At 41.6% G+C, this 17,795-nt stretch overlaps 1 protein-coding gene across 7 annotated transcripts in view; it reads right to left on the bottom strand.

The window, feature by feature from the left end:
* The window catches only part of CEP290 (centrosomal protein 290), a 122,584-nt gene that overhangs the window by 51,548 nt on the left and 53,241 nt on the right, over window positions 1-17,795 (bottom strand). For all 7 annotated transcript variants that reach the window (XR_012156724.2, XM_073327590.2, XM_073327592.2 and 4 more), the window contains 6 exons: window positions 15,250-15,334; window positions 14,042-14,184; window positions 13,111-13,275; window positions 11,749-11,898; window positions 9,763-9,878; window positions 6,263-6,365 (listed from right to left, as the gene is read on the bottom strand). Coding sequence is in view for 6 of the 7 variants with exons in the window: in XM_073327590.2 (XP_073183691.2) it covers window positions 6,263-6,365; window positions 9,763-9,878; window positions 11,749-11,898; window positions 13,111-13,275; window positions 14,042-14,184; window positions 15,250-15,334 (762 nt within the window). In the remaining variant the exon portion in view is untranslated. The remainder of the gene's footprint in view (window positions 1-6,262; window positions 6,366-9,762; window positions 9,879-11,748; window positions 11,899-13,110; window positions 13,276-14,041; window positions 14,185-15,249; window positions 15,335-17,795) is intronic.

The following is a 17,795-nucleotide window of genomic DNA, read 5'->3' as shown; positions in this document are numbered from 1 at the left end:
GAAGCCGGCGTCCTCACCCTTCCCGAGGCGGGATAGAAAGTCCACATTGGGGTTGTCCCTTCCCGCCCGATGGTGAATCATGAAGGCATAGGGCTGCACAGCTAGATACCACTGCATAAGCCTGGCATTTGTGTCCTTCATTTTATTCAGCCACTTCAGGGGTGCACAGTCTGTAACCAGTATAAAGGGAGCCCGGAGGAGGTAGTAGCGGAGGGCATCGACCATCCACTTAACTGCTAGGGCCTCTTTCTCCACAACAGAGTAGTTCCGTTCTCTGGGGAACAGCTTCCGACTGAGGTAAACAATAGGGTGTTCCTCCCCATCCACCTCCTGTGAGAGGACTGCCTCAAGCCCTACCCCTGAGGCATCGGTCTGAACGATGAAGTCACGACAAAAGTCAGGGCTGAAGAGTACTCGCTCGCTTACACAGCCGTTCTTTAATAGTTCGATAGTTTGATACTTCTCACATTCGTAAGACCAACACACTCGGCGGGGGCTGTCTTTGGTCAGAAGCTCCGTCAGAGGGGCAGTAATGCTTGCGAAGTGGGGGTACAAACCGCCGGTAATAATCAGCTAAGCCCAAGAATTGATGCACCTGTCTCTTCGTGGTCGGTGCCCAATATTCCTGGAATGCTTGGACTTTCCCGATGACGGGACGTACTTGTCCCCGGCCCAAGGTGTACCCCAGGTAAGTGGTTTCCTCCCACCCGATTCAGCATTTTTTTGGATTGGCCTTAAGCCTGGCTGCACGGAGGTCCCTGAGGACAGCCGTTACTTGGTTGAGATGTTCTTCCCAGTTGCTGCCATAGATGACCACATTGTCCAAGTAGGCCGCGGCGTACTTGGTGTGTGGTTGCAAAATCCGACCCATCAAGCGCTGGAAGGTTGCTGGGGCCCCATAGAGGCCAAAAGGCATCCAGGTGAAATGGTACAGACCTGAAGGGGTGGCAAACACTTTCTTCTCCTTGGACCTGGGATCCAAGGGTATCTGCCAGTACCCCTTTGTGAGATCTAGCGTGGTGATATAACAGGCCTCTCCGAGCCGGTCAAGGAGCTCATCGACGCGGGGCATCGGATAGGCGTCAAACTTTGAAATGGCGTTTACCCTTCGGAAGTCAATGCAAAACCGCTGGCTCCCATCCGGCTTTGGTACGAGGATGACGGGGCTCCACCACTTGCTCTGGGAGTGCTCAGTAACACCCAGCTCCAACATCGCCTTGACTTCCTCCTCTACGGCCTCCCGCATTTGCCTGGGCAATGGCCGGGTTGCCTCTCGGAACACCACCTCGGGTTCATTCTGGATCACATGGTAGGCGAGCGTAGTCCGCCTGGGTTTAGTGGTGAATGTCTTGGGGAACGCCCTCACTAAGCAGAGGGCCTGTTCTTGCTGCTCAAATGTGAGCATTTCTGCTAGAGGGGGCTCACCATTATCTGACTCCTCTGGAGATTGTGGCCCTAGGTCCGGTTCGGGGGGGTATGGGGCAATTAGCAGTCCTTCCCATTCCCTCCAGGGTTTTAAGAGATTTACATGATATATCTGTTTTTCCTTACGGTGACCAGGTTGCTGGATTTCATAGGTGATAGGTCCCACCTGGCGGAGGACCTATACGGGCCCTGCCAGCAGGCAAAAAGTTTTGATTCCTCCGAAGGGAGCAGGAGGAGTACTCAGTCCCCTGGTGCAAATGATCGGGCCTTGGCGCCCCAATTACAGTGCTGCTCCTGGGCTCTTTGGGCTGTGTTTAAGTTCTCCTTCGCGAGCTCGCCCGCCCACCCATGCCAGCCGCCCCTGCAGCTGTAAGATGTACTGTAAGAGACTCTGCCTTGCAGACGGGGTGTGTTCCCAAGTCTCTCTCAAGAGGTCCAACACCCTGCGGGGTCGCCGCCCACAGAGGAGCTCAAATGGGGAGAACTTTGTGGACGCCTGTGGGACTTCTCGAATTGCCAGTAGTAAAGGAGGGAGCAGTTGGCCCCACTGGCAGAGGTCCCGGATGGTAAAGCATCACAACATTCCCTTCAGGGTCCGGTTAAAACGTTCGACCAACCCGTCAGTCTGGGTATGGTAGACCGAGGTCTGCAGTTTCTTAATCCCTAACAGGGCACATACCTGACGGAACAGCTTAGAGGTGAAGTTGGTCCCTTGGTCAGTGAGTATCTCCCGTGGGAGGCCCACCCTGACAAAGATCTTCACGAGATCCGCAGCGATGGTGTGGGCAGTGATACTTCTTAAGCGGACAGCCTCGGGGAAGCGGGTGGCATAGTCCATCAGGACAAGGATGTATTGATGGCCCGCCTTACTTTTTGGAAAAGGCCCCACCAGGTCCATCGCTACCCGCTCAAATGGTAAACCTACGACTGGTAAAGGGACGAGGGGGGCCTTCCGAACCCCCGCCAGCGCTATGTGTTGGCAGTCCGGGCACGACACACAGTAATCCTTCATCTCACGGTGGACACTGGGCCAGAAGAACCTGGCCAGGACCCTAGCCGCAGTTTTTTCCTGCCTTAAATGGTCTGCAGCCGGGATGTCACGTGCAAGCTTCAGGACAGCCCGACGATGAATGCGGGGAACCACAAGTTGGGTCCTGACCTCTTGGGTCTGGGGGTCTTGATCAATGTGGTAGAGCCGCTCGTGACTGAGTTCAAACCTAGGCCATTGGGTGTCGTGCTGGGCATCCACGACTTCACCATCCACCCAGGCCAGCTGCTCATAGGCAAATCGGAGCGTAGGGTCCTCCCTTTGATCTTGGCTAAAGTCCACAAGGTCAGGAGGGGGGCCAGCCGTTTCGAGGCCGTCCTGCCTGGGTGTGGGAACTGGGACAACTCCGGGGTCGGACCTCACGTCGAGGCCTGTCTCCATCTCAGGTGGAGCTCCCTTGAATGCCTCCTCTGTGGGTAGGGATCGGAGCACCTCAATGAAGTCTGGCCAGTTGCGGCCCAGAATAACCGGGTAGGCAAGGGATGACGTCATTGGCACATTCATTAACTGAGTTGCTCCATTCACCGTGATAGGGACCTGAACTGCGGGGTATGGTTTCACATCTCCATGTATGCACTAAATCCGTACCTCCCCAATGGTCCGCTCGATGTCCGGGAGGAGCGCCTGGCGGACAAGGGTCTGCCCAGAGCCCAAATCAAGTAGACCAATAACGTGGGTCCTGGCAACTTCCATGGGCGCTGTCAATTTGGCTGTGGAGGGCGGACAGGCCTGTCGCTCCCCGGTGTACACCAGGCCAAAGTTCTGTCTGTTATTACTTGGAACCACTTAAATCCTACTTTTTGTAAATAATAAAATCACTCTTTACTTATTAATTAACCCAGAATAAGTATTAATACCGGGGGGGGTGGGGAGAACAGCTGTGCATATCTGTCTATCAGTGTTATAGAGGGCGAACAATGTATGAGTTTACCCTGTATAAGCTTTATACAGTGTAAAATTGACTTATTTGGGGTTTGGACTCCATTGGGAGCTGGGTATCGGAGTGCTTGAGACAGGAGCACTTCTTAAGCTGTTTTTAGTTAAGCTTGCAACTCGTGGGGGACGTGGTTCAGACTTGGATCTGTGTTTGCAGCAGATGAGCGTGTCTGGCTCAAACAAGGCAAGGTACTGAAGTCCCAAGGTGGCAGGGAAAACGCGCTCAGAGGTAGTCTAGGCACATCAGGTGGCATTCCCAAAGGGGTTTCTGTGATCCAACCCGTCACAGACAGTGCCGTAGAAGATGGTGCCATGGTTAGGCGGTGAATGGTCCTCGTCGATGCCAATGGATCATGACATTTGGGAGGTGCCAAGGATGATGGTAAAGACAGATCACGTTCTCGTACCAATGGAACCCAATTTTTAATGGGATTTCTTGCCAAGCCTCTGGGCTGCGGACATACTAAATGCAATTGGGCTGAGGTACTGGGCTTGCTCAGAGCTGAATCCGAGGAAGACTTAGCCTCATGTTTAGGAGAGTGCTTCCTGGGTTCCCGAGAAGATCCTGCCAGGGAGCCTATAGAGGTAATTTTCTGCCACCAGTGTCAGAATTAGCAGGAGGAAGCTCACTCCTTGCTGAGTCAGGCCGATATGTGGGGGCGGGAGGAATTCCCCAGCGTGGGCCTGATTGAGGACTCCTAACCTTTTCTATGAGGTGTTTTCGAAGGCACAGTTTTTGTCCTTTTCAGGTATGGCTGGGGAACGAGCGGCAGATACTGCACCTCACTGCAGTGTAAGCTTCCTAGAGGCAGTATAGGCAGAGCTGGTGGTTGTCTTTGACCAAGAAGGATTGCGGGCAGGAAGCGTAGAGTCTGAGGCCCAGAGTCCTAGGCATAGTCCAGTACCCGCACAGGGTACTGTGGGGGAGTGGGAAGTGTTCCCCCAAAGTTTAATCTAGTCCTAAAAACTGAGAAAACACTTCAACTATTAACTGTACAAGATGCTAAAAACTATTTATAAAGTTAAATCTTATCTTAGGGGATCAAGCTGAAGCTAGGACACAGAGAGGTTCCGACCCATATGATGCAGCGGTGAGAAGGAACTGGAGAGGTGGTCAGTCCACCCCTCCTTATATCCCCTTAGTTGAAGGCATGAGGTGAGACAGGGTGCACGTGCAGACCAATGGATACCACTTTCAAATTCACGGGCTCCAGGTGAATGCATAATCCACAATAGAATACAATAGGAACCATCACTCGAAGGAGAACATTTTGTTGGAAAACTTCGGACCACCTCTAGTCAAAACTTCATATGTATAAACACGAATATTTTAAAATACATTAACATACCGTATATACTTGTTCATTAGCCCATTTGTTTATAAGCTGACACCCCAAGATGGATAGGTAAAAATAGTAAAAACTGTATGACCGTATATTTCAGGGGTTGGCAAACTTTGGCTCCTGGCCCCTTCAGGGTAAGCCGCTGGCGGGTCGGGACGTTTTGTTTACCTGGAACGTTCACAGGCATGGAGCCCCTCAGCTCCCTGTGGCCGTGGTTCGCCGTTCCCAGCCAATGGAAGCTGCAGGAACGGCGAACCGCGGCCGCAGAGAACTGAGGGGGCTCCATGCTTGCAGACGCTCCAGGTAAACAAAACGACAATGTATTAGATATTCAATTCAATGATTTCATAGAGTTTACAATCATCAAATTTTGGCGTAGCCCCTTTTATAAGCCGCTCTTTGATGCGTCACTTTTTACCAAAAATATTCGGCTTATGAACTAGTATATACGGTACCTCCTCTTCGAACAGATTTATGTGCTAGTGACTCTCGAAATGAAAGATAGCTGGAAAAACAGATTCTTCAAAAGAAACAAGTAATTTTTGGATAGCACTATAAATGTATCAGGTGCTTAAATATGTATTTAAAGATTTTCCAAGAGAAAAATTCAAAATATCCTAATTTCACTGCTGTGTACTCCAGAAATTCTAGAGACTCAGAGTGGGATATTTAATAATTTAGTTACGCTGTAAATTTAGTTACTTCTTTTAAAGAATTTTTACCTTTTCCCTATTACCCACAAGAAAGAGACCTAAAATTCAGGCTTTTGCTTGTGCTACAAAGGACAGAGGATTTTGTCTTTTGGGGGGTTTTTTATGACGCAAGTGAAAATGTTCAGAGAATGAATGTTCTAGCTTTTGGATATACATTTAGGTCATAGTTGCTTCAAAAAAACTTTAAAAAATCAGTCAAGGATCTACAAAAATGATTGCAAGTGATACAGTGGGAGACAAGCAGTCTTCTGAATTTCATAGTCTGATATAGTGCTTAATTTGTGCCAGGAATTGCCAAGGCTAAGCCCTGCTAGGCTTGGCAGTTCATAACCCTGGCACCTCTGGGCTTACCGCGTCAGTTATGAAAGTCAAAAATTGCTTGAGCCCTGGCACCTCTTTCACTACAAATTAAGCACTTGCTCCTAACATAATACACTGGGTCAAATTCAGCCATGATATAAGCAAGTATGACATCACTAATTAAGCAACAAGAACTTGCAGCCTCTTAAGGGGCTGAATTTGGCCTATTATTATACTATCCATGCCAACAGTTTAAATACATTAAATTAATAAAACACAATGTGCATAAATAAGATGAACATGTGAGTAATATTACAATTCAAGATAGTGTAGCTGTAAGTCATACCACACTCTAATTTCTCTCTCCCCGTGTGCCAAGTAAACTTTGGACATTTTTTTACTCCTGCATTAAAAACTCTAAAATTGTGAAAAATCTAACACATTTTCAAGCAAAGTTAAACAATTGAAAAAACAACAACAAAAATATCCCTGCTTACATTGTATTCCTTTATTTTCATAGCATCCTGTTGCTTTTGATCTTCTAGCTTCTTCCTTTCTTCTTTCATTTTTTCAGATTCTGTTTGCCAACTTTCTTTTTCACTAAAAAAAAATATATTTAAATAAAAATAGTTCAACGTTTTCATTCAGAAATATGAAATATTGTAAAGATTTTTCAAAACTGTTTGTAAATCATGTTGCCATTATGAAATCTTATTAACTGAAATATGATATTTTACCATTAAAACATTTTTCAATTTTTTTTAAATGAGTTTGGAAAACTCAAAATTAACTTCACTATTAAAAGTTATAACTGTCTTTTGTAGTCTGTGGTGAAGAATGCATACTAGTCTAAATTTGAAAATATGTTATTAAGAGAAAAATTCCATCAAACGTGAACATATGAAGTATGAGATACTTCTTGCAGAAAGCCCAGATCTTCCTGTTGTGAAAAAGGAGATGCAAAAAGGGTGCCAGCCTTCTTACCAGACTGTTACCCTGTTATGATCAGGTAAGGGAATCCTTGTGTGTTTGCCTTCTGAAGTTTATTAGATCAGCAGATTTGAAAAGATATTTGAAGTGACTCCAAAAGATTCCAAGGCTTGTCTACAGGGCCCTGAAGTGTGAACTGCAGCGCACACTAAAGTTTCGCTCTGTAAGTATCCCATGTAGACCCTGCTAGAGCAAACTAAAAGGTAACAAGTTCACATTAACACAATCCCATTTGAAAGCTATCTATTCACGCTAGCATGATTCACTTAGGGCTGTCACCGAGCAACACTTTAGTGGCCACAGCAACTCACTTTAGTGGGCCCTGCAGTCTGCACTGTGTGGCCAAGCCCCCACATCAGTGAGGAAAGTGTGGTCTGTTGGTACTCAAGAACTGAAGAGACTGGTCTATCCTTGGGGAAGTTCTCTCATACAAGTTTCAACTGGTTTGGGGAGATGAGGAGGCTCCTATAAGCAGTCCAGACTCTAAAATGTTTCCCTGGTCACAGTGAGGTTCTGTGGGCTGGGAGCAGTTGTGGGAGAGCTTCTCTTCTTTGGCTCCCAAGAGGGTCTCCTCGCAGACAGACTACATCTACATCTACAGCTTCGCTTCCATCATGATGGGGAGAAGGAGGAAAAAGGAGAGAAGAAATTTGACAGTGGTTCTATCTGAGATGCAGAGGCCTGGAATCTTTGCTCTCTTAAGTGGGTGGCAAGATTCTGCTCACTGCTACTTCAAAAAAGCTTTTACAGATGGAATGATCTTGTCAATAATTTTGTAATGATACAGAGTTTAGTTGGAAGATGCCAATTTATCGACCGCAAAACATTTTGTGGAAATATCGTGTGTTCAGCAAACTTTCATTGAATCACAGTCAGGTTTCCTGGCAAGCTCCTGGGTAGCTCAGGCTTCCAGGATCTGCGGCAGCTGTGCCATAAAGAGTGCCCAAAGGCTGAGGTTACTACGCCTTCCTGGGTTCACATATCCAGGGAAGCTCTGCCATACAAACTGGAAGCTCTGTAATAGTGGGGCTGCCTCAGAGTCACAGACCCTAGAAGGCAAGGGTCCTTGGCTCCACCATGCAGACTGCCCCAGGACTAGAGACCTTGGACTTCTAGTATCTGTGGCTCCAAAGTCCCTGCCGTGGTCCTGGGAACCTTAAAGATTTGGGAGGCTCATGAAGCAGGGCAGCCCTGGGGGCACTAGCTCAAACCAGGGCTCTCAGGATTTCCCAGGTCTCTGCTACACAGCAGAGTGCCTGGAAACTTTGGAAGCTGTGGAGCCCCAGCTTGAACCAGGGCTCTCAGGGCTTCTAGGCTGCCTGCTTCATGGCAGGTGACTTCCCAACCATGACAAAGTCCTGAGGCTTCCTCCAATTCCTACTGGCGGATGTGGGGGAAGTCCAGGTAGTGCCTTGCAAGCAGGGGAGCCAGCTGCTCTGTTTTGTTTCAGGAAAATCTAAATGAAATGGTTAATTTTTTTCTTGAAACAAAAACTTATAATTTCCTTTCCATGAAAATTTAGAAATTTCCAGTTTTTGTTCCAAAATGGAAAAAACACTTTCAAAATTTCAGAATGCTCAATGGAACAGAAATTCCAAGTTTTGACCAGCTGTACTTGAATGCATCAGGGAAAGTGGGAGCACTCAATCACTATTTTTTTGCCTGGCTGGAGGCAGAGACTCTAGTACATAGGCAGAAGAGGTGTGGCCAAATCCCAAGGTCCCATGCGTAAGATTATCTGCCTCTTGTACTTGCAGGAATAGAGGTGCAACCCAAACGTCACAGACTGACACAAAAACAGGATCCAGAAACTGCTAGTGAAGTTAGTCAACAAACATAAATCCCCAGAAAACAAAGGAAGCTCTTTTGTCTCAGAAGCTGCCCAAGTGAGCCTCCAGGCCTAATTCAATAGTGAAATATCAATCTGGGCAGCCCCCAGAACTTGGAATCCAAATTAAGAGACTCGCGTCGGGGTGGCTCTACCAATTTTGCCGCTCCAAGCAGCGGCAGAGCTTCCGCCGAATTGCCGCCACGCCTGGAAGAGTGGTGGAGCTGCTGCCCAAAAGCCACTGCGGCTGGAAGAGTGGCGGAGCTGTCGCCAAATTGCCGCCGTGGGACACTGACTGCTGCCCCATTCTGAATGCCGCCCAAGCACCTGCTTGGAAAGCTGGTGCCTGGAGCCGGCCCTGACTCGCGTACATTCTCCGATCTAAACAATTTCTGTCTTAACCCTCTGGTGGGAAAGGAGAGGAATTGGCTTAGGAACTGGCTTTACATGAAGGTCCAGAGACACCCCTGGAACTGACATCTCCAGTCTGCACTTGTGATCCCTGGATCCAGAGCAATGTTTCCTCTTCCTCGTTTGTAATAACACTGGGTCCCTCAGAACAAGATTTCCTCTGAGCTCCAATTTTTCCTACTCTTATGCCTGAAAGCAGAGAAGACTGGAAGTGAGGCTTCCACAAATGTCAGGTACAAATGACAGGTTTCAGAGTAGCAGCCGTGTTAGTCTGTATTCGCAAAAAGAAAAGGAGTACTTGTGGCACCTTGGAGACTAACAAATTTATTTGAGCATAAGCTTTCGTAAGCTACAGCTCACTTCATCAGATGCATTCAGGTACAAATGAGTTTCCGGATGCAGATTCAAGGGAAGCTTGACAGAGTCACAATTTGCAGATTTCCCTGGTGCTAAAAATGATTTCTGTCACTGTGAAAATTGTACAGGATAGTTCTTGCCACAAAGCAGGCAACAAAATGTGAGCGCAACAGACACTGCTTTTCTAAAAGGTTTTTGAAGCACAGCAGCACCAAGGGGAATATACAGAGGCCACCTAAAAGAAGAATGATTATTTCACACAAGTCTCCATGATGCTAATAGAAATAACAACTTGAACACAGTGGGGAAATTATTAATATTTTCTCTTATTTAAAATATTTAAAACACTTTGAAAGTTTAAGGTTTTATCACCCTGACCATTTCAAAAGGAAGACCCCAAAGGATTTGTACCTTTGATATTCCTTATATAGCAAGCCTTGTTGATGGCGAATTACTGCAAATTTTCGCTTATATTCTTCTACTGCTTCTTCTAATTTCTTAAGTAATAGTTCTTTATTTTCTAGTTCCTAATGATCATTTTCAAAATAAAAAATAATGATATAATTAACAATGTATGCTTCAAATCTGAAAATATTCATCAAAGTCATCCAATGGTCATCCAATGGTACTCTCTCATGTAGACCTTTGCGCCAATGAGATCAATGCATTGAAGAAACAGAGCCTGCATCTTTATGCTAAAACAACATATCAAAAACAGTCTAAATAAAAGTAATGTTTAAATATTTGTAAGTAATAAATTAATAATAATTAATTTTACACATCACAGACCAAAAGGAGTTGAGAATTACTTGACATTTTGGGAGTTGTCCATACAGACTACTAATGAAACTGCACACCTGGAAAATGTTAAGTATTTCTCCCACTGCCAAATGCATTCATATTTCATAACTATACAATATAAACAAATCTTTTCTGATACAAGCAAGCTGATCGGGGTGATGATAGGCACACATCTTATTAGTTATGTTTAGTGTGCCTGTTTTTAAGTCCCCATCCTCCCATTTATATTTTGTGTGCTTGTTTTTTAAGTCCCCATCCCTCCATTTATCACTTTATCTTTCCCTTCATCCCAGCAATCAACAGTTTTAATTCAAGCATATTTATGCCCTTCTTCTCAACATTCAGACCATTCCCCCCACACAAATGAGCAACTAACTCACATGAGAAATAAAATAAGTAAACAGAAGACTACAAGGAGCTTTGCACAGAAGAAGTGTGTGGCAGAAGTAGTAGAGAATTCAATGAGGATGCATGACTTTGCCGACCAGTTATTCAGTTTAAAAAAAAAAAAAAAAAGCAAGAGAATTCTTTTAAACAACATAACCCTTACATATTAACTTTTGTGTATTTCTTGATAAATGCCTAATCTAGAAAAATAATAATTACAGGTTTCTAAAAAAAAAATGCAAAAGCTACAAAGGCTATAAACACTTTTTCATGACAGAACATACAAATATTTTCAGTACTTATATATTTATTCCAGCTAGATTCACTCTGGCAACTTTCTGGGGGAAAAAAATCTTCTAATATAATCTTGGTAAAACTATATTTATGGCATTCTGGTAATGAAGAAATTGACCCATAGCAAGCAAAGGAAATGGCTTTCTTTATAAATTCACACAAAAGCCCAACTTCCCACTGGCCAAATTAGGAAGATTACATCCCTCACCATTTATTTTATGCTTGAATATGGTCTCCTAACCTTCTGTACTAAAATTCTCTATATAAAACAGGCATGGGAATTTAGATGAGAAGAACAATAGAATAGACATTTTTTGTTGATTGTCCTCTGGCTTTACAAACATTAGACTTTATGTAAAAATGTAAAAACAGTCCACTCCTTTCCATACATGCTTTTCTCTCAAGTGTATTGTATAAAGTCTATTTGTGATGCTGGGAATGTATAGTTGTTTAATAAACTCTTTAACATAACTCACAAAGCACATCAAGCTTAGGAGCCCAAAAATGAAAAAATTGAGTACCTCAAGCTGTCCAGGAGGAGCCAATACATACTGAGTGTTCTTCCAGACATACTGAAATATTCCTGATTTTTGGGATCTTTAAATTGCATTTGATGACTACACTGTATATGAAACAATGCAATTCTAGGCAAGAAGTCTTCTTTGTCTTGTTGGGTACAGGAGAGGAAAAAGGGATTGGCCCTTCCTTGCAGATTGCTTTGGTGGGATTAGAAATTAAATAATCTCTAGCCCAGAGATGTGATACAAGGAAGGTTCAGGCAACTGTATTCTATTACAACAATACACATTACAGTTTTTAGGAGCCTCCCCAGTTTCCACATATGATATAACAACAGATTTGGAAGGAGTCAATACATGTTACAAATACCCCAAGTATGCAGGTTAAATCAGTTACCTGTAAAAGATGTATTAAATATTCGTTCTGAGAATTAACTATATTAGCACTTGAAGGAGTCATCCCTTCTGGACGGTTTACTCCTCTGAATACTATATTGGCGCCTTCCGATTGACGTAACAAACAAACTTCATCTTTAAGTTGTGCAATCTAAAGAAAATAAATAAAGAGAATAGAAGCAGTAAGAAGAAACTTCTATTATTCAGCCAAAAATATGGATACAAAATGTAGGGATGTCCGGTCTCACACTGTTTTGAGTTATAAACATTCCCAATTATTTTTTATATGTTTTAAAGTAAAGTTTTCTATTTTTAAAATTACAATTCCACAAAAAGATTAAAACACAATACTTTGAGTCAAATGGCTAAAAATGATCAAGCATCCAGAGCAGGCTCACACAGCTGGAGATCCATCTCAATTTTACTTTAGCTGCTCAAGCATATAATTTGTAGGTTATTTTCTTTCTTTTTACCCACAAACATTCATATGGAGACTGAGCTAAGCCTCAGTGTCCAAAACTGCTAGGCTCAGATGGCTATCCAGCACATTTACTCTAAATTTACCAAGTCTTTCTTTTTTAAACCCTTCAAAGAGCTTTGACTACAATCTCTAACGACAATGCCCCAGAAAATACTGTTCTGTAATGCTACAGATACTAGGAAGTCATACTGGATCACACAGCTGTCTTAAAGGGTTCATATAGAGAGTCTGCCTTTTTATAAAGATGTCACTTTGAAGATATGTTTAATATTAATATGTTATAGCCTTTGGGACATATAATATAAACATTTGGAAACATTCACAGTTGAGCTAAAATCACCAGCTATTATTTCAGTGGCCAAAAGGGAAAATATTTTAAAATCAATTTATTTGTTGAATCCCTATTAGCCTTGCTATTTGAATCTCTCACATATGTAAGAAGTGTAAGATGATTATTGCTCATTTTAAGAAAAAAGAAACAAAAATCTTTTTGCAACTCACATTTAGCACAGCTCTCCCCAACAACTCGCCTAGTAGACCAATTCTATGATGGGGCCTTGGTATTAGGGTTTTTGTAAGTATGGAATAACATTTGAATTATTTGGATTTTAACTCAGTGAGAACAAGTACATAGATTATAATCTATAAATATAGTAACAAGTATGTATGATTGTATCTCTTGTCAATTATATATGAGGTTTTACATATTTTCAAAATGTGTAAGTAAAATAAAATGTGTGAGTTACATTAAAAAAACTGACAGCAATATCTAGTATTTAAAAGGATTTTAATACAAAATATTAAGTGTATTTTGTTCTATGTTAGTCATGGAGACAGCAAATTATTCTATATTAGCACTGTAAAACAAATTAGAATATATACCTTTACATTAGCATTTGCTAACTGGTTAGAGAAATTTGTTGCCTCTTTTCGAGATCCTTTCAGCTCCTGCCTCAGTTCTTCATTTCGCCCCGTAAGCTGGTCAACTTGAGCTTTCAAATGCAAACTGGCATCAAATATTCCCTCTGCATTCTTTGATTCGATTGCCTATCACAATAAGAATTAATTTAGTAAACAGAAAAACAAGAAACAAGCAAAAGAAAGCAAATACTTTTCCATATTTCCCAATAAACTGGAGCTTTCCAGTGTGCATAAGTGGGGCTCAGAATTGCAGCTGCTGTGACAGAGGGAGTACAGGGACTAATACCATCCAATCATCATAAAGGGGAAGTGAGAGACAAAAGTAGGCAAAGCCATAACTCAACCCCATCCTCATGTCAGCTCGTAGAGCTGGCTGTCTGTGCTGAGGGGAGTTCCGACAACCCAAAATGTGCGTGTCACTGCAATCCTACCAGGAAACCTAGGAGCACTGGGAAGCATTCTGCTTTACGTAGCTATGACTGTGAGCTGGGCGCAGATCTAGCCGCTAAGTGATTAAGAAAACTAAATCTAACAGTACAAACACTTTCATGCATGAACATCATCATGTCTCAAGCTAATATTTCAGTGATCTGATCTCTACCATGACAACTCAAAGTAGATTACTTTTAAAAAGTCATATATTTAATATATTATAAGCTGCTTTTATGTAAAATACTACATCCATTTTTGAAGTATTCTGCAATGCTTTAAAGATTGACTATTCAGTCAAGATGAATTTTACTCTCATTTGTCATTTGATTTGTGTTTTTAAGATTTTAGGAAGTATTTTGAACATATAACAGCTAATGTTCAACACTGGAGCAGTCAAAACAAAGAGAACTCTATAAGTAACTTCTACCAAGCCAAATAATTCAAATGAAAGAAGGTTTACATTTACTAATCGCTCCAGACTAGGGATCATTAAGGCTGTTTCTCCTCCTTTCACACTAGGATCCTTCTGCATTTCCTTGACAGCTTGTAATATCTCTTTCATTCCTTGCTCAAGCTGCTTGTTTTCTTCTGATAATTCTTTTACTGCAATACAATAATGTATATTTCTAAAATTACTAAAATATTTTAAAATACTCTGGAAAAATACAAGTCCATCTCAGTTTCTGTTAGTCTGACATATAATAAAAATGGCTCATCTTATTCAAAGAAATACACACCCACCTACAGAGTTCAGAGACTTCAGATTTCTGTGCACAAGTAGTAAATGCATCATTCTGACTCCCCAACCCCTTGTTTACTAATGATCTGATCCAGCAAAGCACATAAGCACATTCCTAACTTTAAGCAAGTGAGTTGTACCACTGTCTTCGATGGGACATTCATGGGTTTAAAGTTAGGCATGTGCTTAAGTGCTGTGTTGGATTACATCTAAGCAATTTGTTTTTTTAAATACCAACCACATATTAAAATAAATAAAATGTGTTCCATATAGTGCCACCGATGTTAACTTTTAAGTTTAAAATCAGGAATATGTACCACACAATAGAAACTCTTTTATAGAAGATATATGAAAGTTTAAAGTATTTATTGAAGTTCTAAAGAAATAAGAGACCTTGGTAAATTAACAGACATATTGGAGCATAAGCTTTCGTGGGTGAATACCCACTTCGTCAGATGCATGCATCTGACAAAGTGGGTATTCACCCACGAAAGCTTATGCTCCAATACGTCTGTTAGTCTATAAGGTGCCACAGGACTCTTCGCCACTTTTACAGATCCAGACTAACACGGCTACCCCTCTGACACTTGGTAAATTAAGTTTCATTATCATCATTTTGTAGCTTATCAGGACCAACCCTCAATCTACATTTCAGAGTTTAAAGGTATTAGGTCATAAAAGCCTTCCATATATATATATATAGCCATCCAAATATATATACACACATACACATACAGTGCCTTTCATGCATTCTGAAAAACACCAAGTAAACTGTACCTTAAAATATTAAAGGAAAAATTAGATTTCCAAGTGTAACAAAATAAAGCAGGAGAATATTAGCCCTCTAAAAATTATACATAAAGATCTGACTATCAGCAGCTATTTATAAATTTAATCATGGCCTATACTAACAAAGAATTACAGCTTACATTTAGATTGAAATTTGGCTATCGCAGTCCTGTTCCATTCCAAATCTTTCTCTCTCTCATTTAATTCTTTTGCAAGGTATTCATTCTACCGGCAAAAAAGAAAGAAACAATCTTAAAAACTAGATTTTCAAGACATAAGATTTAGAGTCTTTTAGTATGAGAATACTTAAGAGCATACCATTGAGTGATGGCTGTTAAATAAAACTAGATGCCTGAAGAAATATTATTAAATCATACATATTTGACAGTACAATTATATTATTGTAAGAGGACAGTAAAAGAAATAGTGTCATCTGCACAACAAAAAAACCAGTAAGAATAGTTTATTAAAATAAAAAGAAATAAAGTTTGCAAGCATTTAAAGTTTCCTCTCTTCATAAATATCCTTTGAAAGCCTTGCTCTACCTGCACTGCTTGGCTTCTGTATCTCTCAAGCGCAAGTTCTGCATTTCTATATAATGTGTTCTTGGCCAACAAATCCCTGGATATCTGCTTATTCTAGAGGAACAATCAATAATTAGCAAGTGATTTGATTTCCATTTATGTATGTTATCTTTCCAAGACCTTTTCTGTGATATGAATAAAGAAACAACTATTACATTTTAGCAGTAAATTAAATGAATTATATTATTTGTTTTATAATTTTGTTAACACATAAGTTAAAAATGCCCTGTTGGAGCAAAGCATAAGAGACAATAGTTTAAAAGACTGACTTATACAGACATGAGTCCCATTTATCAATTATGAGTATCAAAAAGAATAGTTTAATAAATCTAGAAAATACCTCTCATAGTTGTTACTCATTGAAGTTAGCGATGGGAAAGAACTCTTTAATTAACTTGTCCATTCCTGTGCTAATGATTTTCCCTACTCCATATTCTCCAGGGTTTCTTTCAGTCCAATTTTAAAAGATTCATGCAATAGAGACTTCACTACTTCCTTTGGAAGATTATTTCAGCAGTCTAATGTAGAGTTCCCCAAATTTTTCATATTGTAGACTTCATGTCATGAACGCCTCCCATCCGATTCATGATCAAGTGGGCCACCTCCCCTTCCACTGGAAATCCAATAAAATCCCTTTGGGAAGTACAGCAGTTGCTTACACAGACAATTAATGTTAGGAAACTATTTAGTGCATAGAAAAATAAATATAACTTTGCGTATGTGACCAACTATCTCCTTTCTGAATCACTGGAAAGCGTTCCATATACCACCATCTAGGAACCACTAATCTAACAAATTTCACCACTTGAAATCTTTTCCCAATATTAAATCTACAGTTTCTTTGCCACTAGATGGAGAGATGGGAGAGGAAAGTAATTGAAAGCCAGCTCAGAAACTTCTCACTAGCTGGAGGATGACTGAAAGAAAGGAATCTTTCATTTCCTTAATACCTTGGTTCTTTTCCTTGCTATCCTCATTGGTAGCAGAAGCTTCAGAAGCTACTTCTCCCCTATGCCTTACATTGGCTAAAGCTGCGGCATCCTTTCACAGAGGACACTGCTCTGATATTCCGCCAATCACAGACTCATAGAAATGTAGGACTGGAAGGGACTTCAAGAGGTCGTCAACTCCAGCTTTCTGCACTTAGGCAAGACCAAGTAAACCTAGACTATCCCTGACAGACATCTGTCCAACCTGTCCTTAAAAACTTCCCATGATGGGGATTCCACAACCTCACTCGGAAGCCTATTCCAGTACTTAACTACTTATATAGGTAGAAAATGTTTCCTAATATCTCATCTATATCTCCCTTACTGCAGATTAAGTTGATTACTTCTTGTCCTACCTTCAGTGCACATGGAGAACAATTGATTACAGTCCTCTTTATCAACAGTCCTTCACATATTTAGTCTTCCTTTCTTGACTAAACATGCCTAGTTTTTTAACCTTTCCTCATAGGTCAGGTTTTCTAAACCTTGTATCACTTTGGTTGCTCTCCTCTGCACTCTCTCCAATTTGTTCACATCTTTCCTAAATTGTGGTACCCAGAATTGGACACAGTACTTTAGCTGAAGCCTTACAAGTGCTGAGTAGAGCAGGACAATTACCTCCCATGTCTTACATAATATACCCCTGTTAATACACCCCAAAATGATATTAGCCTGGTTAGCAGCTGCATCACATTGTTGACTTATATTCAGTTTGGGATCCTCTATAACCCTCTGGTCCTTTTCAACAGTACTACCACTTAGCCAGTTATTCCCCATTTTGTAGTTTTGCATTTGATTTTTTCCTTCCTAAGTGAAGTACGTTGCACTTGTCTTTACTGAATTTCATATTGTTGATTTCAGATCAATTCTCCAAACCGTCAAGATCCTTTTGAATTCTAATCCTGTCCTCCAAAGGGCTTGCAACCCCTCCCAACTTGGTTTCATCTGGAAATTTTATACGAATATTCTTCTCTTCATTATCCAAGTCAGTAATGAAAATATTGAATAGTGTCTCTCACAGGACTGACCCCTATCGGACCCCACGAGATACATCCGCACAGTTTGACAGTGAACCATTGATAACTGTTTGAATATGGTCTTTCAACCAGTTAT

The sequence above is a fragment of the Lepidochelys kempii genome, chromosome 1, assembly GCF_965140285.1.
Source record: "Lepidochelys kempii isolate rLepKem1 chromosome 1, rLepKem1.hap1, whole genome shotgun sequence".
NCBI classification, from domain to species: Eukaryota; Metazoa; Chordata; order Testudines; family Cheloniidae; genus Lepidochelys; species Lepidochelys kempii.
This window is presented reverse-complemented; position numbering and strand designations above follow the sequence as displayed.